The sequence below is a fragment of the Sceloporus undulatus genome, chromosome 1 (genome assembly GCF_019175285.1).
Source record: "Sceloporus undulatus isolate JIND9_A2432 ecotype Alabama chromosome 1, SceUnd_v1.1, whole genome shotgun sequence".
Classification (NCBI taxonomy): domain Eukaryota; kingdom Metazoa; phylum Chordata; class Lepidosauria; order Squamata; family Phrynosomatidae; genus Sceloporus; species Sceloporus undulatus.
In genome coordinates, this window is record NC_056522.1 from 278484143 (window position 1) to 278501343 (window position 17201).

Here is a 17201-nt window from a genome sequence, read left to right on the forward strand (position 1 = left end):
TTTGTCAGTGTTATTCCACTGAAGTGATCATGACGCTGCTTAAGTCATCTTTATTATCCAAGTTGAATCATTTGACCTGCAGCTATAAACACATTGCTACAGAGTAAGTTGAACACAGGAGCAGACTAAGGTATTTAGTTGCATAAGGAAGAGCAGCATATCCTCCCTCGCACCCAGCAGTCATGGTGCATAGCACTCAAAGCCAGTCAAGTTATTTTTTTTGGGGGGGGGGGGGAGTCACAAGTACTTTTGCTTGTCTCTGCCAGTAAAAGTACAATAATAAATTCCATAGTAAAGAATTGATTGCCTTTACTTGGTGAAACCTGAGGCCAGTTGGTCACCTCACTCTACTTGCTGAGCGGAGCTGCCTTCTGAGTAGACAGGCAACAATTAGTACTGTATGTTTCTCCTTTATTTCATTTATTGTCTCATATGGTGATATAAATTACTTCCTTTACAACAGCTGTTATGAGCTTACATAATAAAAGTTGTAATGATTATCGTGGAATTGAAAAAGTGAGAAATATTTTAATGTAATTTATTTTAAATTTATATAGGGAGAGAGGTATGAGCACTTTTCTGTTTCGGCCTCATTGTGGAGAAGCTGGATCAATCACTCACTTGGTATCAGCCTTTCTAACGGCAGACAATATTTCTCATGGATTGCTCTTGAAGAAGGTACAGCCTTTTTGTCATTCATCTAGTCTAGTATTTGACAATATGTTGTAAGAATGGCAGGAAATATGATGAAAAACATGTGATCCATAGCTTCCCATCTTATGTTTTCTCATATGGGTATAAGGAAATGACTTGTTCTCTGTACATCACATTTCATATGTATTGAGACTCCTGTGTGAGCACTTGTATTTTTCTGACAAACCAAAAAGAGTTCAAGAAGCATTTTTTTACACAATCCAACAAAAATTAAAGCATACTAGGGTACAATCCTATATGTGAAATGAAAGCAACAGGACATGAAGTTCAATCCTATTTATACTATTTGCTCCTTTTCGGACAAATTCAATTGTTAGTCTAAGCTAGAGTAGACTTAAGCAATCAATGAGAAGTTGGCAAGTAAACACTTAAAATTTCAATGATTCAGTAAATCTGCTCTAGATGGGACTCACAATTGGGTTTATTGGGACATGCTTCTGTGTAAATACAACTAGGACTGAGTTGCATGTCTCATTGCTTTCAATTTTCAGGGAGCAAAATCAATAGGATTTCAAATAATTGAATTTTGGATTGTATTTCCTGTCTGTAAAACACTTGTCCGCTGGGGGGCAGATATGTGCCAGTTTAATTCTGGTATGAACAGTTGCAGTTTAGAAAGTTCAGATTATGTTGAAAGAATAAAACTTTGACATGGGACGTTCCAGGCTATTATACTTAGAGCAATAAGCACACATTTGTTGTTGTCTTGATGTGACAGGTAGTTGTTTTCCCCAAGGAAACACTGCTGCTATGATGACACATATCACCCAGTAATTCAAAGAGCAGTTCCTCAGTGTTTAGCCAAGTGGTGGTCCTCATTCTTCTACATTCTGTATTCCTTCTCTCAATCTTTGGGCATGCATAAAAATGCAAAGTGACCAACAAGAAACATATAATTTCAGTTACATATACCAACCTATGTTTTGGTTGTTGAAACTGGTGATAACACTTGCTTAAGATTTTGGGAGGTGGGGCAGAAAGTTGATTTTGCTGAATTCTTACTTGAATCAGTTTATTTTTCTTTTCAATTAATGCTAACCACTTCTTTTAGTATTGTGTGCCTTCAAGTCATTTCCGACTTATGGTTATGCTAACCTATCATGGGGTTTTCTTGTCAAGATTTGTTCAGAAGAAGTTTGCCATTGCCTTTCCCTGAGGCTAAGAGCATATGACTGGCCCAAAGTCACCCAGTGAGAATCATGGCCGAGTTGGGAGCTGAGCCCTGGCCTCCAGAGTTGTAGTCCAACACTCAAATCACTAAGCCATGCTGGCATCCTGAATCTCAGACCTCTTGTTTTTCGTTATAAAAACACATTTGTTTACAATAGATCAGTATTAAAAGTCCACTCACTTCCCGCAAATGGAAATCATACATGGCTGAAGGAAAGAGTTAAAATGTTTCCAAGTCATAATGACTGAAGCTGAGCACTTTCCATTTCCTTTTACTGAATATTTCCTTTCCTGTTATCTATCTGTACCATTGAATAATGCCACTTTCTGTTGTTTTTGTGCAGAGTCCAGTTCTCCAGTATCTTTATTATCTTGCACAAATCCCCATTGCCATGTCCCCTCTTAGCAACAACAGCCTATTCCTGGAGTATTCCAAAAACCCGCTACGAGAATTTCTACATAAGGGACTCGTTGTTTCTCTCTCAACAGATGATCCTATGCAGTTCCACTATACAAAGGTAACGTGTGTCAAAATTTTTTTTAGAAGTTTCATTCTTTTTAAATGTCATTGATTTACTGGTACTTTCCCCCACATTTGACTCATAATTGACAACTCAGTCAGATGCATGTTTACTTGGAAATAAGTACCATTGTATTCACTGAGGCTTTATCCTGGGTTATTGTGCATGCACTCATACTAAAATCAAGATTACAGTCTTACTCTAGCCAATAAATGATTAGACTATGTTGCATGTTCATGACATACACAAATATAAACTCCCATTACACCTGTATGTTCCTTTAAGGCCATTGTGGAACCAGGTGACAATACTGCCATGTGTTGCAACTTCCCCAACATGTGTTGCTGAACGTTTGGTGCCATTCTGGGTACTGAGGCAGTGTCCACCTGTTTGTGCAGCTGAGAACACAAAGAAGGTGTCATCAATGACATCTTTGTACATCTGGCTGCAGAAACACAGCTGTATGCTGCCTGGTATATTCTGCTATCCCCTGGATACTGAATGACCATGTACACCCAGAGCTGACAGTTTGGCCACGAATGCAAAGACAAAGATGGAAGCAGAGATATACTTGACAGAACTTCACATTCCACCAAGCCAATATAGGATCATGTACATTTCTGTTTTTAAATCCTAAATGTTGAACACTTGCTCCTATGTATAATCTATCTTCAAATGTATAGACACAAGACTTTAAAATCTGCTTCTGAGGAGAGACAACTTGGAGCTAATAACCTATAAGTGACACAGCTTCCTTTAATGAGGTAGGGGTATGTGGGTAAAAAGTTCCTTTTCAGAAGTAATACAACATGTTAAAAGAAATGTAATGAGCAGGAATGCAATACAATACATCTTTACTGAATAAGTCTACAGACCATTTCAAAGAATACAAGATAAAAGAAAAAAAACATACATAGTTAAAACTTAAATAAAAAGAAATCTCTATTTAAAAACCATAAAAGTGAAAACTTAAATAAAAAGAAATCTCTATAAAATTTAAAATATTAGGCTCCGGCACGTTACAGACTGCCTGAAAGCGGCGGTCTGCCAGCACCGCCGGTTGCTGCGTCCGGCAACCGCGGTGGCCAAACCGCGCGGTTCCAGGACGCAACAAAAAAGAAGCCCGAAAATGGCGCTTCTTTCTGTGCCTGAAAGTGGTGTCGTGAGGGGCTAATCACACACTCGCGCCGTCACTTCTGCTGCGTGATGTCCGGATGCTACGCGTCCACGGCGTCAAGATGGTGGCGCCCGTGTGGATGGGCGCCGCCATTTTGTACCCTAACTAACCCTAACACGTACTTTCGGCGCATGTGTAACGCGCCTGTGATTACATTGTTCTTGTAATTTGCACAACAATCTATCTGGAGTCCTTTTCTTCTTCTTGCTTCCGTAGAATAGCAGCTTTCACTGGCGCAGAAATGGTTTTCGTGCAGTGGGCCCTCTGTATGTGCAGACTTGCCATCCTGCGAATTCCAGCATCTGTGGATGGCAAGCCGGGGGGGGGGGGGTAGTGAAGAAGGAAGAGACAGAGGTGGAGGTGGGAAGAGAAGAGGAAGAGCAGGAGGGAGGAGGAAGTGGCAGCGGGGAGGAAAAGGAGGAGGTGGCAGCCCCCTGTCACCCGCTGCAGTGAGAGTGGCGAGGCAGGCTTTGGACAGTTGGGACGGCAAAGTGACATGGTCCCCAATGGTGGCATGGCTGCATAGCTGCGCCACCATTGAGGACAATGGGACTTGAGCATCCATAGATTTTGGTATCTGTGGGGGAGGGGGGAATCCAGAACAGATCCCCGTGGATACCATGGGCTGACTGTACTATAGCTAGTGATTTCTGGTTCCTTTTAAAGAACCAAATGTTTTAAAGAACATTTATAGAGACATTGTGAGTGAAATTTGCTATGTTTTATGTCATTCCCTAGTTCCCCTTCTCCCTTCCTTGATAATAAAAAAAAAATCACTAACTCACAAACAGTGTAATGAGGAATGCAGCAAGTTATTTGGTTAACACTATAAAGCAAAGTGTGGCCTGTGGATCACATGTGCCCCAAGGGCCATTTTTGAGGTTCTTCAGGGCCCAGTAAGAATTTTTTTAAAATTGTTCCAAAATGGCATCTGGGTGTGTGTGGAGGGCATTTCATCCACATTTGGAAACCCAGGACCATTTTTGTGGCCCCCAGGGACTTGCAGGATATTCCTCTTAGGATAATATTGTTCATGATCATAATGTGATCATGGGACAACCTCAATCTCTAAGATTGCCTGCAACTTGCAGCAGGGATTTGTTCATCACTGAGATTACTTAGTAAGTGTTGGATGGCTGATTTAACAATTGATTTGCAAGTAAAAGTACGTTTACCTGGCTAGTAGTAAAGTCATTTTAAAAATATGTATTTCAAGGAAGCACTGATGGAAGAATATGCCATAGCAGCTCAAGTATGGAAACTGAGCACTTGTGACCTGTGTGAAATAGCAAGGAACAGTGTTCTGCAAAGTGGTTTGTCACATAAGGTAGGTTTTCACTTGAAGCAAGTGCTATGCTTTATATCTTTATATTTGTGTTTTGAGAGCAAAGTGGGGAATATATTAACTGTATAAATATCCCCCCCCCACTTTAAAATGTAAGGTGCCAGAGGGCTTGGGAGGTGGAGAAAACTCTGATGTTGGAAACTGTGGCCCGTGCATTTATCTTTGCAGACCCAGGGTAAGGTATTGTAAGCTGAATTTGCAATATCCTTATCATGTTGGATTCACGTTTACAGTAATGTACAACCAAAAGTGACCCCCAAACCTGCCTTTGCACCTTGCCTGTACCCCAGGCAGATCATTCCCAAAGTGTTGCAAAGTGGAGCACTGGGAAATGATGTCTGTAGCATGTTCCTGGCCACAGAGCACCTTGGGACAAGCAGTTGTGGTAGGACCCCCAAGGAGTCTCTCCAACTGCCAGTTCTCAAGGCACTTCATGACTGAGAGAGTACTATGGGTGACATTTCCCAGCACTTAAGTCTCCAGTGCCTCAGAAATGTGATGGTCAGGGCACTGTAAAGCTGTAAAGGTAGGTTTGCAGGGAGAGGATATCATAGAGCCCTATCACTGTGGTTGTGATAAAGATGATGTCCATGCTTCTTGATCCTAAGGGACTGGAAGTTAGATGATGCAATTATTCAGTAGTGCATATACTCGGAAATCTCCAGATAGTTCTGATTAAGAATTTTCCACTCCTGCACCATCTGATCTTTACAGCCCCTTATTGCTGCATTTCAGTATTGCAGTGGATCAGTGTCTTCTAATGGGAATGAACACATTGTTCTTCATTCACCTTTTCCAATCCAGATAGACAATGCATGCTGTTTGAAGGGTGAATGAACCACACTGATGTTGATGGGTGGGGGAAAGAGAAAGATGCAGGTCAGTGATCATACCGAATAGGTTGTTAGATCCTATGGTTTAGGAGGGCTTTTTCCACCCTGGCAATTTGCAGGGGTCCCACTACACCCAGCAGTGAGTCAGATTACCATGCAATGCATCCTGAAACCACCAAGCTGGAAAGGGCAATTTAAGAACTACAAATAGCATTTTAGGAGGAGCCAATAATAAAGTCTGCCACAGTTCTCTGTGAAAACCATTATTTCTTTCAAAACTACCAGTCCCTCATAATGTAGCGTTAAAAGTGATATGCTATTATTTTTCAGGTATTTCAGGGGAAAGGAAGGTATGGCAGTAACAGAGTGAAAGTTTATTACAAAGGAAGGCAGGATAGATATTTGAAATCTATCTCGCCTTCAGTTCACTCTGTTCCCCAAAATGGATTGGAGAGCTTACCAACCATGCCACAAAACCTTGCCTTGCTCTTATGTAATGCCAGGTCGGTCAAAAACAAGATTCATATCATCTACGACCTTCTCTTAAGAAGAAGAGGCCGACCTGGTTTGTTTTACTGAGACCTGGTTGAGAGAGGACAGTGCAATAACTTGGGCACAGGCCCTCCCAGCTGGGTACTCAATCATTGAGCAGGTAAGGGGAAGTGGGCGAGGGGGTGGAGTGGCTCTGGTTCACAAAAACAACCTCACCTTGACCAGGATACCTGTCCAGAAAACAGTCCACTTCGAGTGTATGTACCTAAACCTGAAGACCAAGGATAGTTTGGGGATTCTGCTAGTATACCATCCACTCCATTGTCTAACAGACTCCCTAACCGAGCTGACACAGCTGGTCTCAGAGTTGCTGTTGGAGTCACCCAGACTTCTAATTCTGGGCAACTTCAACATCCCACTCGAGACCAGTCTATTAAATCTTACAGATGTGGCTCGGGAGTTCATGGAATCCATGACAAACATGGGCCTATCCTAGTTGGTCAGTGGGTCTACTCATTGTGCGGGTCATACACTCGATGGGGTCTTCAGTATGGAACAGGAATATCTGTGGGTGGAGGTAATAAAAACCTCCCCATTGTCATGGACGGACCATTTCCTGATCAAGGCTGAACTCAGAGCCACTGTCCATTCCATCGGGGGTGGAGGACCCATTAGAATAGTCCGCCCTCAAAGGCTAATGGAACCAATTAGATTCCAGAAAGCCTTGGAGGGTTCACTGGTTGGTAATGCCGGTGATTCTGTGGAAGCTTTGGTTAATACCTGGAACAACGATCTTACCAAGGCTATTGACACTATCACTCCTAAGCATCCTTGCCAGCCCACTTCAAACCGTCGTCCATGGTATACAGAAGAACTCAGAAAGATGAAGCGGGTTGAACAACGACTAGAGCGCATCAGGCAAAAAACTCGACTCTCATCTGACAGGACTCGTCATAGGAACTTCCTTTGTTCCTATAGAGAGGCAATACGTGCAGCGCAGAAAGCCTTCTCCTTTGCATGTATTGCATCTGCAGAGTCCCATCCAGCAGAGTTCTTTAGGGTGGTGAGGGAACTGACACAGGTTCTCCCTGTGCAGAACCTTTTACTTAACCCGACAACGGCCTGCTATGATGCATTTAACAACTACTTTGCAGATAAAATATCTCAGATAAGAGCCGACTTGGACGCTGGAGTTATGACAGAATCAACTGGTGAGGTGTCCAGCAACTCCGTTAATGTGGTTTTACTGATAAATTTCAATCTGTAAGTACTGATGATATGGACAAGCTCCTTGGTAGAGTGAGGAAAACAACTTGCCCTCTCGACCCTTGCCCTTAGTGGCTGGCTGTCCAGGGGGGAGACGCCTTGAGGGTGTTCTTAAAGGACATCATGAATGTGTCCCTTAGGGAAGGTCATGTTGCATCTTGTATGCAGGAAGCGGCGGTTAGGCCGCTCCTGAAAAAACCCTCCCTGGATATGAAGAACTACAGGCTAGTCTCTTTACTGCCATTCCTGAGCAAGGTGATTGAAAGAGCGGTTGCTCTTCAACTCCAAGCTGTCTTGGAGGAAACCAATTATCTTGATCCATTTCAAACTGGCTTTAGGATGGGATTTGGGTTGGAGACTGCCATGGTTGCTCTAGCTGATGACCTTCGTCTGGGCATTGACAGGGGGTAGTGTGACCCTGCTGGTGCTACTGGACCTCTCAGCGGCGTTTGACACTATAGATCATGACATCCGCCTGAGAGGGTTAGGAATAGAATGCACTGCGCTCCAGTGGTTCCGTTCCTTCCTCTCAGGCAGATTCCAGAGGGTGGTGCTCGGGGACAGTTGATCAGCAAGGAAAGAGCTTAATTGTGCCATCCCACAAGGCACCATCCTGTCCCCAATGCTTTTTAACATCTACATGAAGCCGCTGGGAGAGATCATCCGGAGGCATGGGGCTGAATCCAGACAAAACGGAGGTACTTACGGTATCGGCTCCGAACCCAGGCATTAGGTTACAACCTCCAGTCCTAGAAGGGGTCACAGTCTCCTCAAAGGGCTGTGTTCGCAGTCTGGGGATGCTCCTAGATTCGTCGCTTCACACGACAAATCAGGTGAATGCGACGGTCAGGAGTGCCTGTTATCAGCTTCGGCTGATATGCCAGCTGCGCCCTTTCCTGGAAGTCAGGGACCTTGAGACTGTAGTACATGTGCTGGTAACCTCACGCCTTGATTTCTGCAATGCACTCTACATGGGGCTACCCTCGTGCTTGGTCCGGAAACTTCAGTTAGTTCAGAACATGGCAGCCAGATTGGTCTCTGGTACATCCAGAAGAGACCATATAACACTGACCTTAAGATCACTCCACTGGATGCCCATCAGTTTCCGGGCCCAGTACAAAGTGATCACCTTTAAAGCCCTCAATAGCTTGGGTCCAACCTATCTTCCAGACCGCCTCCTTCCAAGTAATCCTCCCCGCACACTTAGATCCTCGGGGAAAAATTTGTTACAGCCTTGTCTGTAAAACAAGGCTGTCTATGATCTCCTAGAGGACCTTCTCAGCTGTTGCTCCCAGACTGTGGAAAGGCCTGCTGGACAAGATCCATCACATTACCACTCTATATAGCAGCGATGGCGAACCTTTTTAAGGTCGCGTGCCGGGGGTGGGGCTTCTACCCCCAGGATGGGGGCTGGGTGCCGGGGCGGGGCTCCCACCCTCCAGGGGGCGGGGCTCCCACCCCCTTTTCAGAGGGAGGGAGCCTCTGGCTCCGGCCCTGGCGTTTGCCGGCCCCTGAGGGTCCCTCCTGGGGCTGTCAGAGGCCGGCAAAGGGCCCTTGCCCTTCCTTCGCTCGCCAGGAAAGGGCTCCACGGAGCCCTTTCCCAGCGAGCCAAGGCAAGCCGGGAGGGAAGAGAGCTGGGAGGAGGAGGCAGACGTGCACGCACCTCTGTCTCCTCCTCCCAGGTGCCATTTTCTGGCTTCCTGCTGTCTCAGAGAGACAGCGGGAGGCCCGAAAATGGCAGGGAGGAGGCAGAACGGGCACGTGACCGTTCCGCCTTCTCCTTCGCCCCCGTGCCTGGCGAAACCGTGCCGAGTGCCACATGTGGCACACGTGCCATGGGTTCGCCATCACGGCTATATAGTTTTTAAGATAGCTTTAAAGACAGATCTCTTCCGGCAGGCCTTTCCTGAATAGTTCTCTGGCTAACAGAAGGAAAATCTAATTGCTGACCTCTGACTTCACCACAGCTATTGTATTATTTTTAAATATGTTTTATGTTAAAATTCTACATTGTTTAATTGTATTTTAAGGTGGGTTGAGGGGTTGGTCTGTATATTTTAATCTTGTAAGCTGCCTCGATTGCATTTTGTAGAGAGGTGGGACATAAATATTATTATTATTATTATTATTATTATTATTATTATTATTTCTGATACATAGGCTGTTGGAGGAGCAAATACAATAGTTCATAGTCTGTGCCATTGCCACCTATTCTCTCAAGTTCCCCAGGGGCAATTTTCACATTTTTTATAATAAATGCTATTATTTTGGCATTATCCTCTCAATAGGCAAGGTTTTCCCTTGCCATTAAAATAAAAACAATTCCTGACATTCTACAGTCTAACATTTCATTTAAATGTTGTTATATCCCTAGGAAAAGCAGAAATGTTTAGGAGTAAATTATTGCAGTGAAGGGCCTGAAGGAAATGACATTCGGAAGACAAATGTTGCACAGATTCGAATGGCTTACAGATATGAGACCTTATGTAACGAGCTGAGTTTCCTGTCTGATGCGATGAAAACAGAAGAGATCACTGCACTGTCAAAATAGTCACAGCTACAAAATCAAGTTAATTTTGCACAGCTGCCAGGACAGAAACATACAAGCACAAGGGAAAACTTGAGCTTTTGCAGCATGGAAAGTTGTTTGGTATACAGTACGATTGATGTTGCATCAGACTTTTAGCAAAGCCAGTTTTTGCAAGAGCTTGACTTAGGTAATACTGCTGTATATATACAGATGCAAGCTCACAATTATGTTCTTTATGGTGCATTTGCAGTTAGAAGTGCATTCTAACTCTAGTCATAAATATTTATAGGGTTTACATCTAGGATACATAGATAGCATTCTGTTTTGAAATAAGTAGTGTTGGGAATAAGCTTTTGGTAGCATACATGCACCTCTATTGCTATGCTTAGTAGCAGGCAAAGATCTAAGGCACTTTAAACTGTAACCTCTGGTTAGATTCCAGATCAGTGGCTGTACACTGTACTGTAGTGTCCCCATTTCATTTATGGAGAATATTTAGGAAAAACTACAATTCATTTTGACCAAAGAGCTGCTTGTTTTTTTTTCCTGGTTGCACACTACAGTAAAGGAAAAATTATTCAGCAGTATACTTTGACTGTGTTTTGAATCCCCTCTCCTCAGTTTCATCACAGTAATTTCACTAGAATTCATTTTGTAGCACTGTGCTATCTTTTATAAAATTTTTGGTGAATGCTTGCTATTATCATCCAATTGTGCTGATCCACTGTTGTTTTGTGGTATTGTGCTGGGTTGGGCATTGGGACAGTCACATCACTGCCATGGTAACAAGCCTTAGGATCTACAGTATATGCGAACTGCATTTTCAGTGTGCAACCTTGAAAATGAGCACATTTTTTCCACATACTTTTCCTGCGTGCTGTGAAGTTCCAGGAGAACTTTCTTTACGAGTACTGAAGACCTGTGATATTCTTGTAACATCTGTTTGTTTACAAATATATTGATTGAGCTGGGTTTTGTTGAAGATGCAGGCAGGCCCAACTTCTTTCTGCTCAGTCAGTCCCCCAGGGACTAATATTCCTACTTAGTCTTGCTTGGCCACATGCTCATCAAGGGCTAAGCCATACCACAGCTAAAGATGTACTTGGATAGAATGTATGGCCCATTCTGTTGTTTTGTGCATTCAAATTCTTTCTGATTCAAATTCGGAACCTAAGATGAATCTACTGTGAAATTTTCTATGGCAAGATTTGTTCATAGGGGATTTGCCATTGCCTTCCTCTGAGGTGGTGAAAGTGTATTTTGGCCAAAGTCACCCAGTGGGTTTCCATAGCCAAGTGTGGGTTTGAATCCTGGTCTCCTTGAATCTTTGAATATATGATAAAATGTTGTGACTCACTGCAAAAGATGATACTGCATGGCAAAGTGGAAGGCAGTCAGAAAAGAGGAAGACTGTGTTACAGGTAGATTGATTCAGTCAAGGAAGCCATGGCTCTAAGTTTTCAAAATCTGACTGGGGCAATTGCTGACCAGGGATCCTTGAGGTACCTCATTCATAACATCACCATAAGTCAGAGTCAACTTGACAGCATATAACAAGTCCTGGAGTCCTGTTCCAAAACTAAACAATGTATCATGGTGGCATTCTGTGATTCCTAACAATAGTATTAATGAGTATGTAAGCAAATTAGAAACGAACGTCCCTTTCCAGCATTGAAACAAAATCATTAAAACATCGTAACTACTTTTACTTGCTTAGTTATAATAAATCTATGTGATTGTTATGGCATAAAAACCAAAACAACCAGAATTCAAGATCCAAATAGATTAAAAATCAGTTATACTATATGTATTTTGTCCACTAAACTAAATTATTATAAATTTATTATAAATTATAAGCTAAATATTATGTCCTACCCCAATGAGTATCTTGGTTTGATGCTCTGAATTTGCTTTCTTCACAAGCTTAAAGCCCAAGGACAATCTTTAATCATATCTCCTGTTGGCATATGAGATTGTTCATACAAAACACATTTCTGTTCCCTGTAACCAAAATGCTTACATTCTTGAGCCACCATGAGTCTCAGCTTTGTTGGAAAGGAGGAGTAAAGTAAACCAATATAATACAATTATGACAGTTTTTCATTTCCTCACCAAACTACTTGATATAAATAATTCTGCTCTTGGTTAGAAACAGCACAGTAGTCTAGAACCTTGTACAGCTTCTGTGTGCATCAATATGTCATTGTTCTGTTTATTGTTTTAAGTACCACTTACCTAGCATTTGTAAGGTACTTAAAATAAAAATATAATGGTAGCAACTGGCTATGGTTTGACAAGGTCCCACTAGATGAATTGTTCAGGGGTTAATCAGCACATAGGAAAATCCCATTGATACAATCTTCTACTCCATTTGGGGCCAACAGCATTCAGATTAGTTTCCACTCCTTGTATTGCTTCTGATCTAGTCACTTTGGTGTTTGTGTGCATATGCTCTGGAAAATATTTTGCACAATGGTACGTATAATTGTGTGTTACCCCTGATTGTTAAAATAATCTGATTCTAATCTATTTTTTTTTATTTCAACCCAAAGACAGTTTAGTCACAAATTCAGTTCTCCTAATCCAATGAAAGCCATACATGGAAACAGCTTCTGTATAATCTTGTTTGCAGAATCAGGAGTTGTATCCACTGAAAGTGTCTGTGAAGATAGTTCCCAAATATGGATCCTTATATTTATTTTCTTCAGATTTTTGGTGACTATGTTAATATTGTCAGCTTTGACAGTGCCAGTCACCTTTTGCAGTGGGGTAGAAAAAATAAGTTGTAAAGTAAGTTCTTTTCTTTCTTGGGTGATTAGATCACTGTCAATTTAGATGGTGATAAATCCAATTGTTAGTCCCAATCATAATACACCTACTCAGTAAATAAAATTTACACAACTACTGACTTCCCATGGTTCCATTCAGTTCATCTACTCTAGGCCAGTGTCTGTTGTCTTTTAGGTGTGTTCTGTAGGTGTTCCACAGTCTTTGGATCAAGATGAATGTGCATGGGAAACAATTACTAGTTGCAAGCACAACATTATCTGAAAGCTGTTTCTTTGTCCCCCCCCCTTTAAATCAACATATTTGTATCTTGACTGAGCCAATGACAAAAGGAGATTTGCTCCCATTAAGCATCTGTTCTTGCTGTTCTGCATCTATCACATTCTGTCAAAAAAGAATGGTAATTTTAAAATTCTTGTCTTGCCCCATTGGTTTAAGCTATTAAGGCTAGATAGTTTAACCATGTTATACAGAAAAAACAAACAATTAGAATGAATTTCTCTCACATCTTATGAATTTGCTGTATGCTATGCGAAAACTTTATTATGTAATTGAAAGAAAGTAATCACCAAAAAATCCATCTCAACTCTTACAAGTTTCCCATAGTCCTTTGAGGTTGTGTATTTTATACTGATGATCTGATGTGTTTATGAAATGTAATATTTTATAATTTCTCCAGTTCTCTGAGTTAACCTTGTCAGATCCTAGCCATTCTGCCTTCAGTGGAGCTGGCTGAGCAAAAACAGCCTCGCCCCCCTTCATAACTTGGATTCAATTTTTGGTTTTGCAAAAGTTTGTTAGAAACTGTAAAAATAAATCTAAGTTCTCAAAGGGTATCTTGTAACCAAGTGTTTTTGATTTGTTATTCTCCTTAAAATTACCTTATGTATCTGTTATGGTTTCTATGATATTTTTACTAATTACTGTACTTCAATTTTTATTGAGAAACCTGAGGTGTAGAACGTTATCCTATCTATGTCTACTCACCAGTAAGCCTCATTGACAGTTAATTGTATTACACAAGATGACACCAAAAGGTTGCCAGTAAACGTTGGAAGGGATTGGATTGGTCCCTGAAAAGTAATAGACTGTGTAGCAGTCCTCCCCCCCCCCCCCCAATCTAACAAGCTTTAATAAAGGACACGTCAGGCACAGAGAGTGGACTGTTTTTCATATTTCTGAGTTCTGTTTTTCTTCCTCAGTCCTATTTTTAGATAAAACTCAGGACTGTATATGGGGTAATTTAGGCAGGAACCTTAAGCATATTTATGCCTGTGTAAACTTGCTTTGAATTGCACTGCTAGAACTGATTTCAGATTTATTTATTTTTTTGTAATTTATGTTCTGAAATAAAGAGATGCCCATCCCTTGGACAATCAGTGAAGGCCAAGTATTTTCTTGATGAGATACACCTTTTTGTTGTAGTTAGCTTTTGATAGCCTGGGCTGTTTGGGATGGTAGGTTAACTGTTAAAATTTTACCACTTTTCGCTAAGTGTTGATTCTGTATGACATTTTAAGGCATTCTTTCTGTCTGAAGCCTTTGTGTGCTGGAATGTGAAGCTATACTCTTTCATTCACTGGATTTATTTTAAAACACAGTTTATCTTCTTTTTCAATAAAGAAAAAAGGCTTCAGTTGAATATTTATGTATTTTGCTGTGTAAAGCATTTAGAGGTATGTACTATACGGAAAGCTATTATAAAATTAAAGTTACATGAAATACATTAAAAGTGTGTCCAGAACTACGGCTTTTTTTCTTGCATCCCAATAACCACACCAAAAAGGAGCTACATTCCAAATGTTTTATCACCTTCAAAATAATTTAGAACAAAAAAAATTAAATTTACCAACAGAAGCCTTGCTAGCTCAAACCAAAGGCTCATCTAGGCCAGTATTTCTTTTTCACAGTAGTGAATGAACCAAGCACAGAAAACAGCCAGCTAAGACAACACCATCGTTCTGCTTATGTTCCCCACCAATTCAACAATATGGCACCATCCATATAACTACAGGATGATCACTGAAGTCTTGCTAGGTGTTGTCACCAGTGATAGTGTGTGCATGTAGCTGCACTACCATTAAATCCTGTTGTCTTTAACATGGCCTTGCTGCCTCTGGAGACAACGGGGGGCTGTCACTAATGGCAGCATGGACACATGCAAGAACTGCTATTGATGTTCTGTTGTCCCCAATTGTGCACCTGTGTACACACATCAACCCTGATGGTGGGGGGGGGGGGTGTCTGTTCAGCAGCCCAAGTTTCATCTCTTTCCCTGAAAATGATGCATTCTGGGTTAAGGGTGGAAGGCCTTGGCTTCAACTGCTAGCACAGGGGCCCAATCCAGCCAAGAAGTATGTTTCCACCTAGGAAGCAGCAGGCAGCTAGACAGAAAACACTGCCTTCCTTTCACCATGCAGATGTTCTTTTAGATTTCCCTCTCTTTATATGGGTTTTGGAGATGGCTATTGCCATCTAAACCTGTCTCTTGAACAGACAAGTCTTGCATTTTATAAGCCCCCCCCCCCATCAGAATCGTTTAGCTGACAGCTAGTCCTTACTTAGAATTGGAGGGAACAGAACATCACCATCTTTACCCAATAACTGACATTCTCCATCGTCCATACGGGGAAAAGCACTAGCAGAGGCTTCAGTTTTTCAGAAGAACTCTTGCCAAAAAAGAAAAGAACAAAGCATAGAACCTGTCATTCTTTTCTGTGAGGAGCATAATATGGGAACTTACCATTAACCATAACTGCAAGCTAAGTCTAGGTACTGTACTATAAATATCTTTAGCCAGATCTGGACTCCTCTAAAGACAAGGAGCCAAACACGATATGTTCAAATTTTTATTGCACAATATTAAGAACAATAATACAATGGAAGGCTTATAACTATTAACAATCTTTTTATCAAAACATTAAGAGTTATTCACATTCCTACTAAAGGACACAATGCATTTTTTCTGCTCTAAAAGGAGTTTAACACTCAAATGTCCTATGAAGTCAGTTATGGACATCATGATCAAATTCATAATCAATTTTCTTCCTCCCATGTAAAGTAATTAAATTTTATAGTTAAAGGTTTCAATCCTGGTAGTCAGGATAACTACACAAAGACCATAGGTACAGATGACTGCAAAAGCCACCCGCCTACTCAAGCAGGGGTAGGAAATGGCTTTCTCCACCATCCTCTCCATACACTACTCCACTCTGGTCTGTATCAGGATTATGTTTTAAATATGTTTACTGTTGCAGCACACACATAGCCTTTATAACCTACAGTACTGGTAGGTGTGTGAGCAGCCTGCTTGAGTACCTCAACAACAACAAAAAGAAACCTATAGGCAAGTAGCCAGTGGCAGACTGTATCTTGCCCTCAAAGCTCAGGAGCTCTCATCCTCTCTTTGTAGTCACAGGGAGTTACAGTCCTTTTGGATTTCTAATACTAGAAAACAGAGGGAGTCTAAGGGATGAAAAGTAGTGTCACAGAGGAATTAAGCATTAGGTAGGCATGTGCTGTTTAGTTTGCAGAGCTGACCTACAAGACACCTATTCTTACATCAGGGATGGGAGTCATGTAGCCACTGAGATGTTCCAGCATTGCTTACCTCTGTGTAAGCTGGTTAGGGGGCTGCACAACTCCCACTCTTCTTTCACAAGGTACATATTATATTACACACAACAATATGTGCATTTATTAATTTAAAAAGCTGTACACACTACAAAGTTTTACATGTTCACTTTACACATATTTACAATCTGATGTTACTGATGCTACATTTACATGTGCCCTTATATTTTAAAGTTATGTTCAATACAACAGTTGTTTTATTTTCAAATCCACCTCTTCCATGATCTGGCATACAGGAGTTTTGGCCAATAATCTATTTTTTAAAATTTGCCATGAAAAAGAAAAACAGGTTTGAGGACTTAATATAATGCTGCACTAAGAAAATATGGAATCAAGCCAAGACCATTCTTCAATTGAGATGAATGAATAATAGGGCTTATTGTTTTTAAAGAGCTGGATGTTAAAACATGTGTCATCTCTACCACAACACTGCCAAATCCAAACACCAAGAGTAGGGTTGGGGTTTCAACACAACTCATGATGAAATTCATAGCCAGGAAACAAACCCTTTCCTATTCATTCGGATGAGCTTCAAAATCCATTTCAACAATATGCACCAAGAAATATTCATAAGCTAATGTCAGGATTGTACCCTAACACTGAAAGTTCAAGGTCAAAGTTGTCTCTTAAATTCAGTAGTAAAGAACTGCTGTCTAAATCCATCCTTAAGTTAGTAACATAAGATGGGAAAAGACTAGAATGAATGTTTGCATTAGCCCACCTTCCTAATTTC

At 41.3% G+C, this 17201-nt stretch overlaps 1 protein-coding gene across 1 annotated transcript in view; it reads left to right on the top strand.

The window, feature by feature from the left end:
• The window catches only part of AMPD3 (adenosine monophosphate deaminase 3), a 56591-nt gene extending 42025 nt beyond the window's left edge, over positions 1-14566 (top strand). The window contains exons 12-15 of the mRNA XM_042461894.1: positions 558-678; positions 2229-2402; positions 4799-4909; positions 9893-14566. Coding sequence (XP_042317828.1) covers positions 558-678; positions 2229-2402; positions 4799-4909; positions 9893-10069 — 583 coding nt within the window. The 3' untranslated portion in view covers positions 10070-14566. The remainder of the gene's footprint in view (positions 1-557; positions 679-2228; positions 2403-4798; positions 4910-9892) is intronic.
• The last annotated feature ends 2635 nt before the right edge of the window (positions 14567-17201 follow it).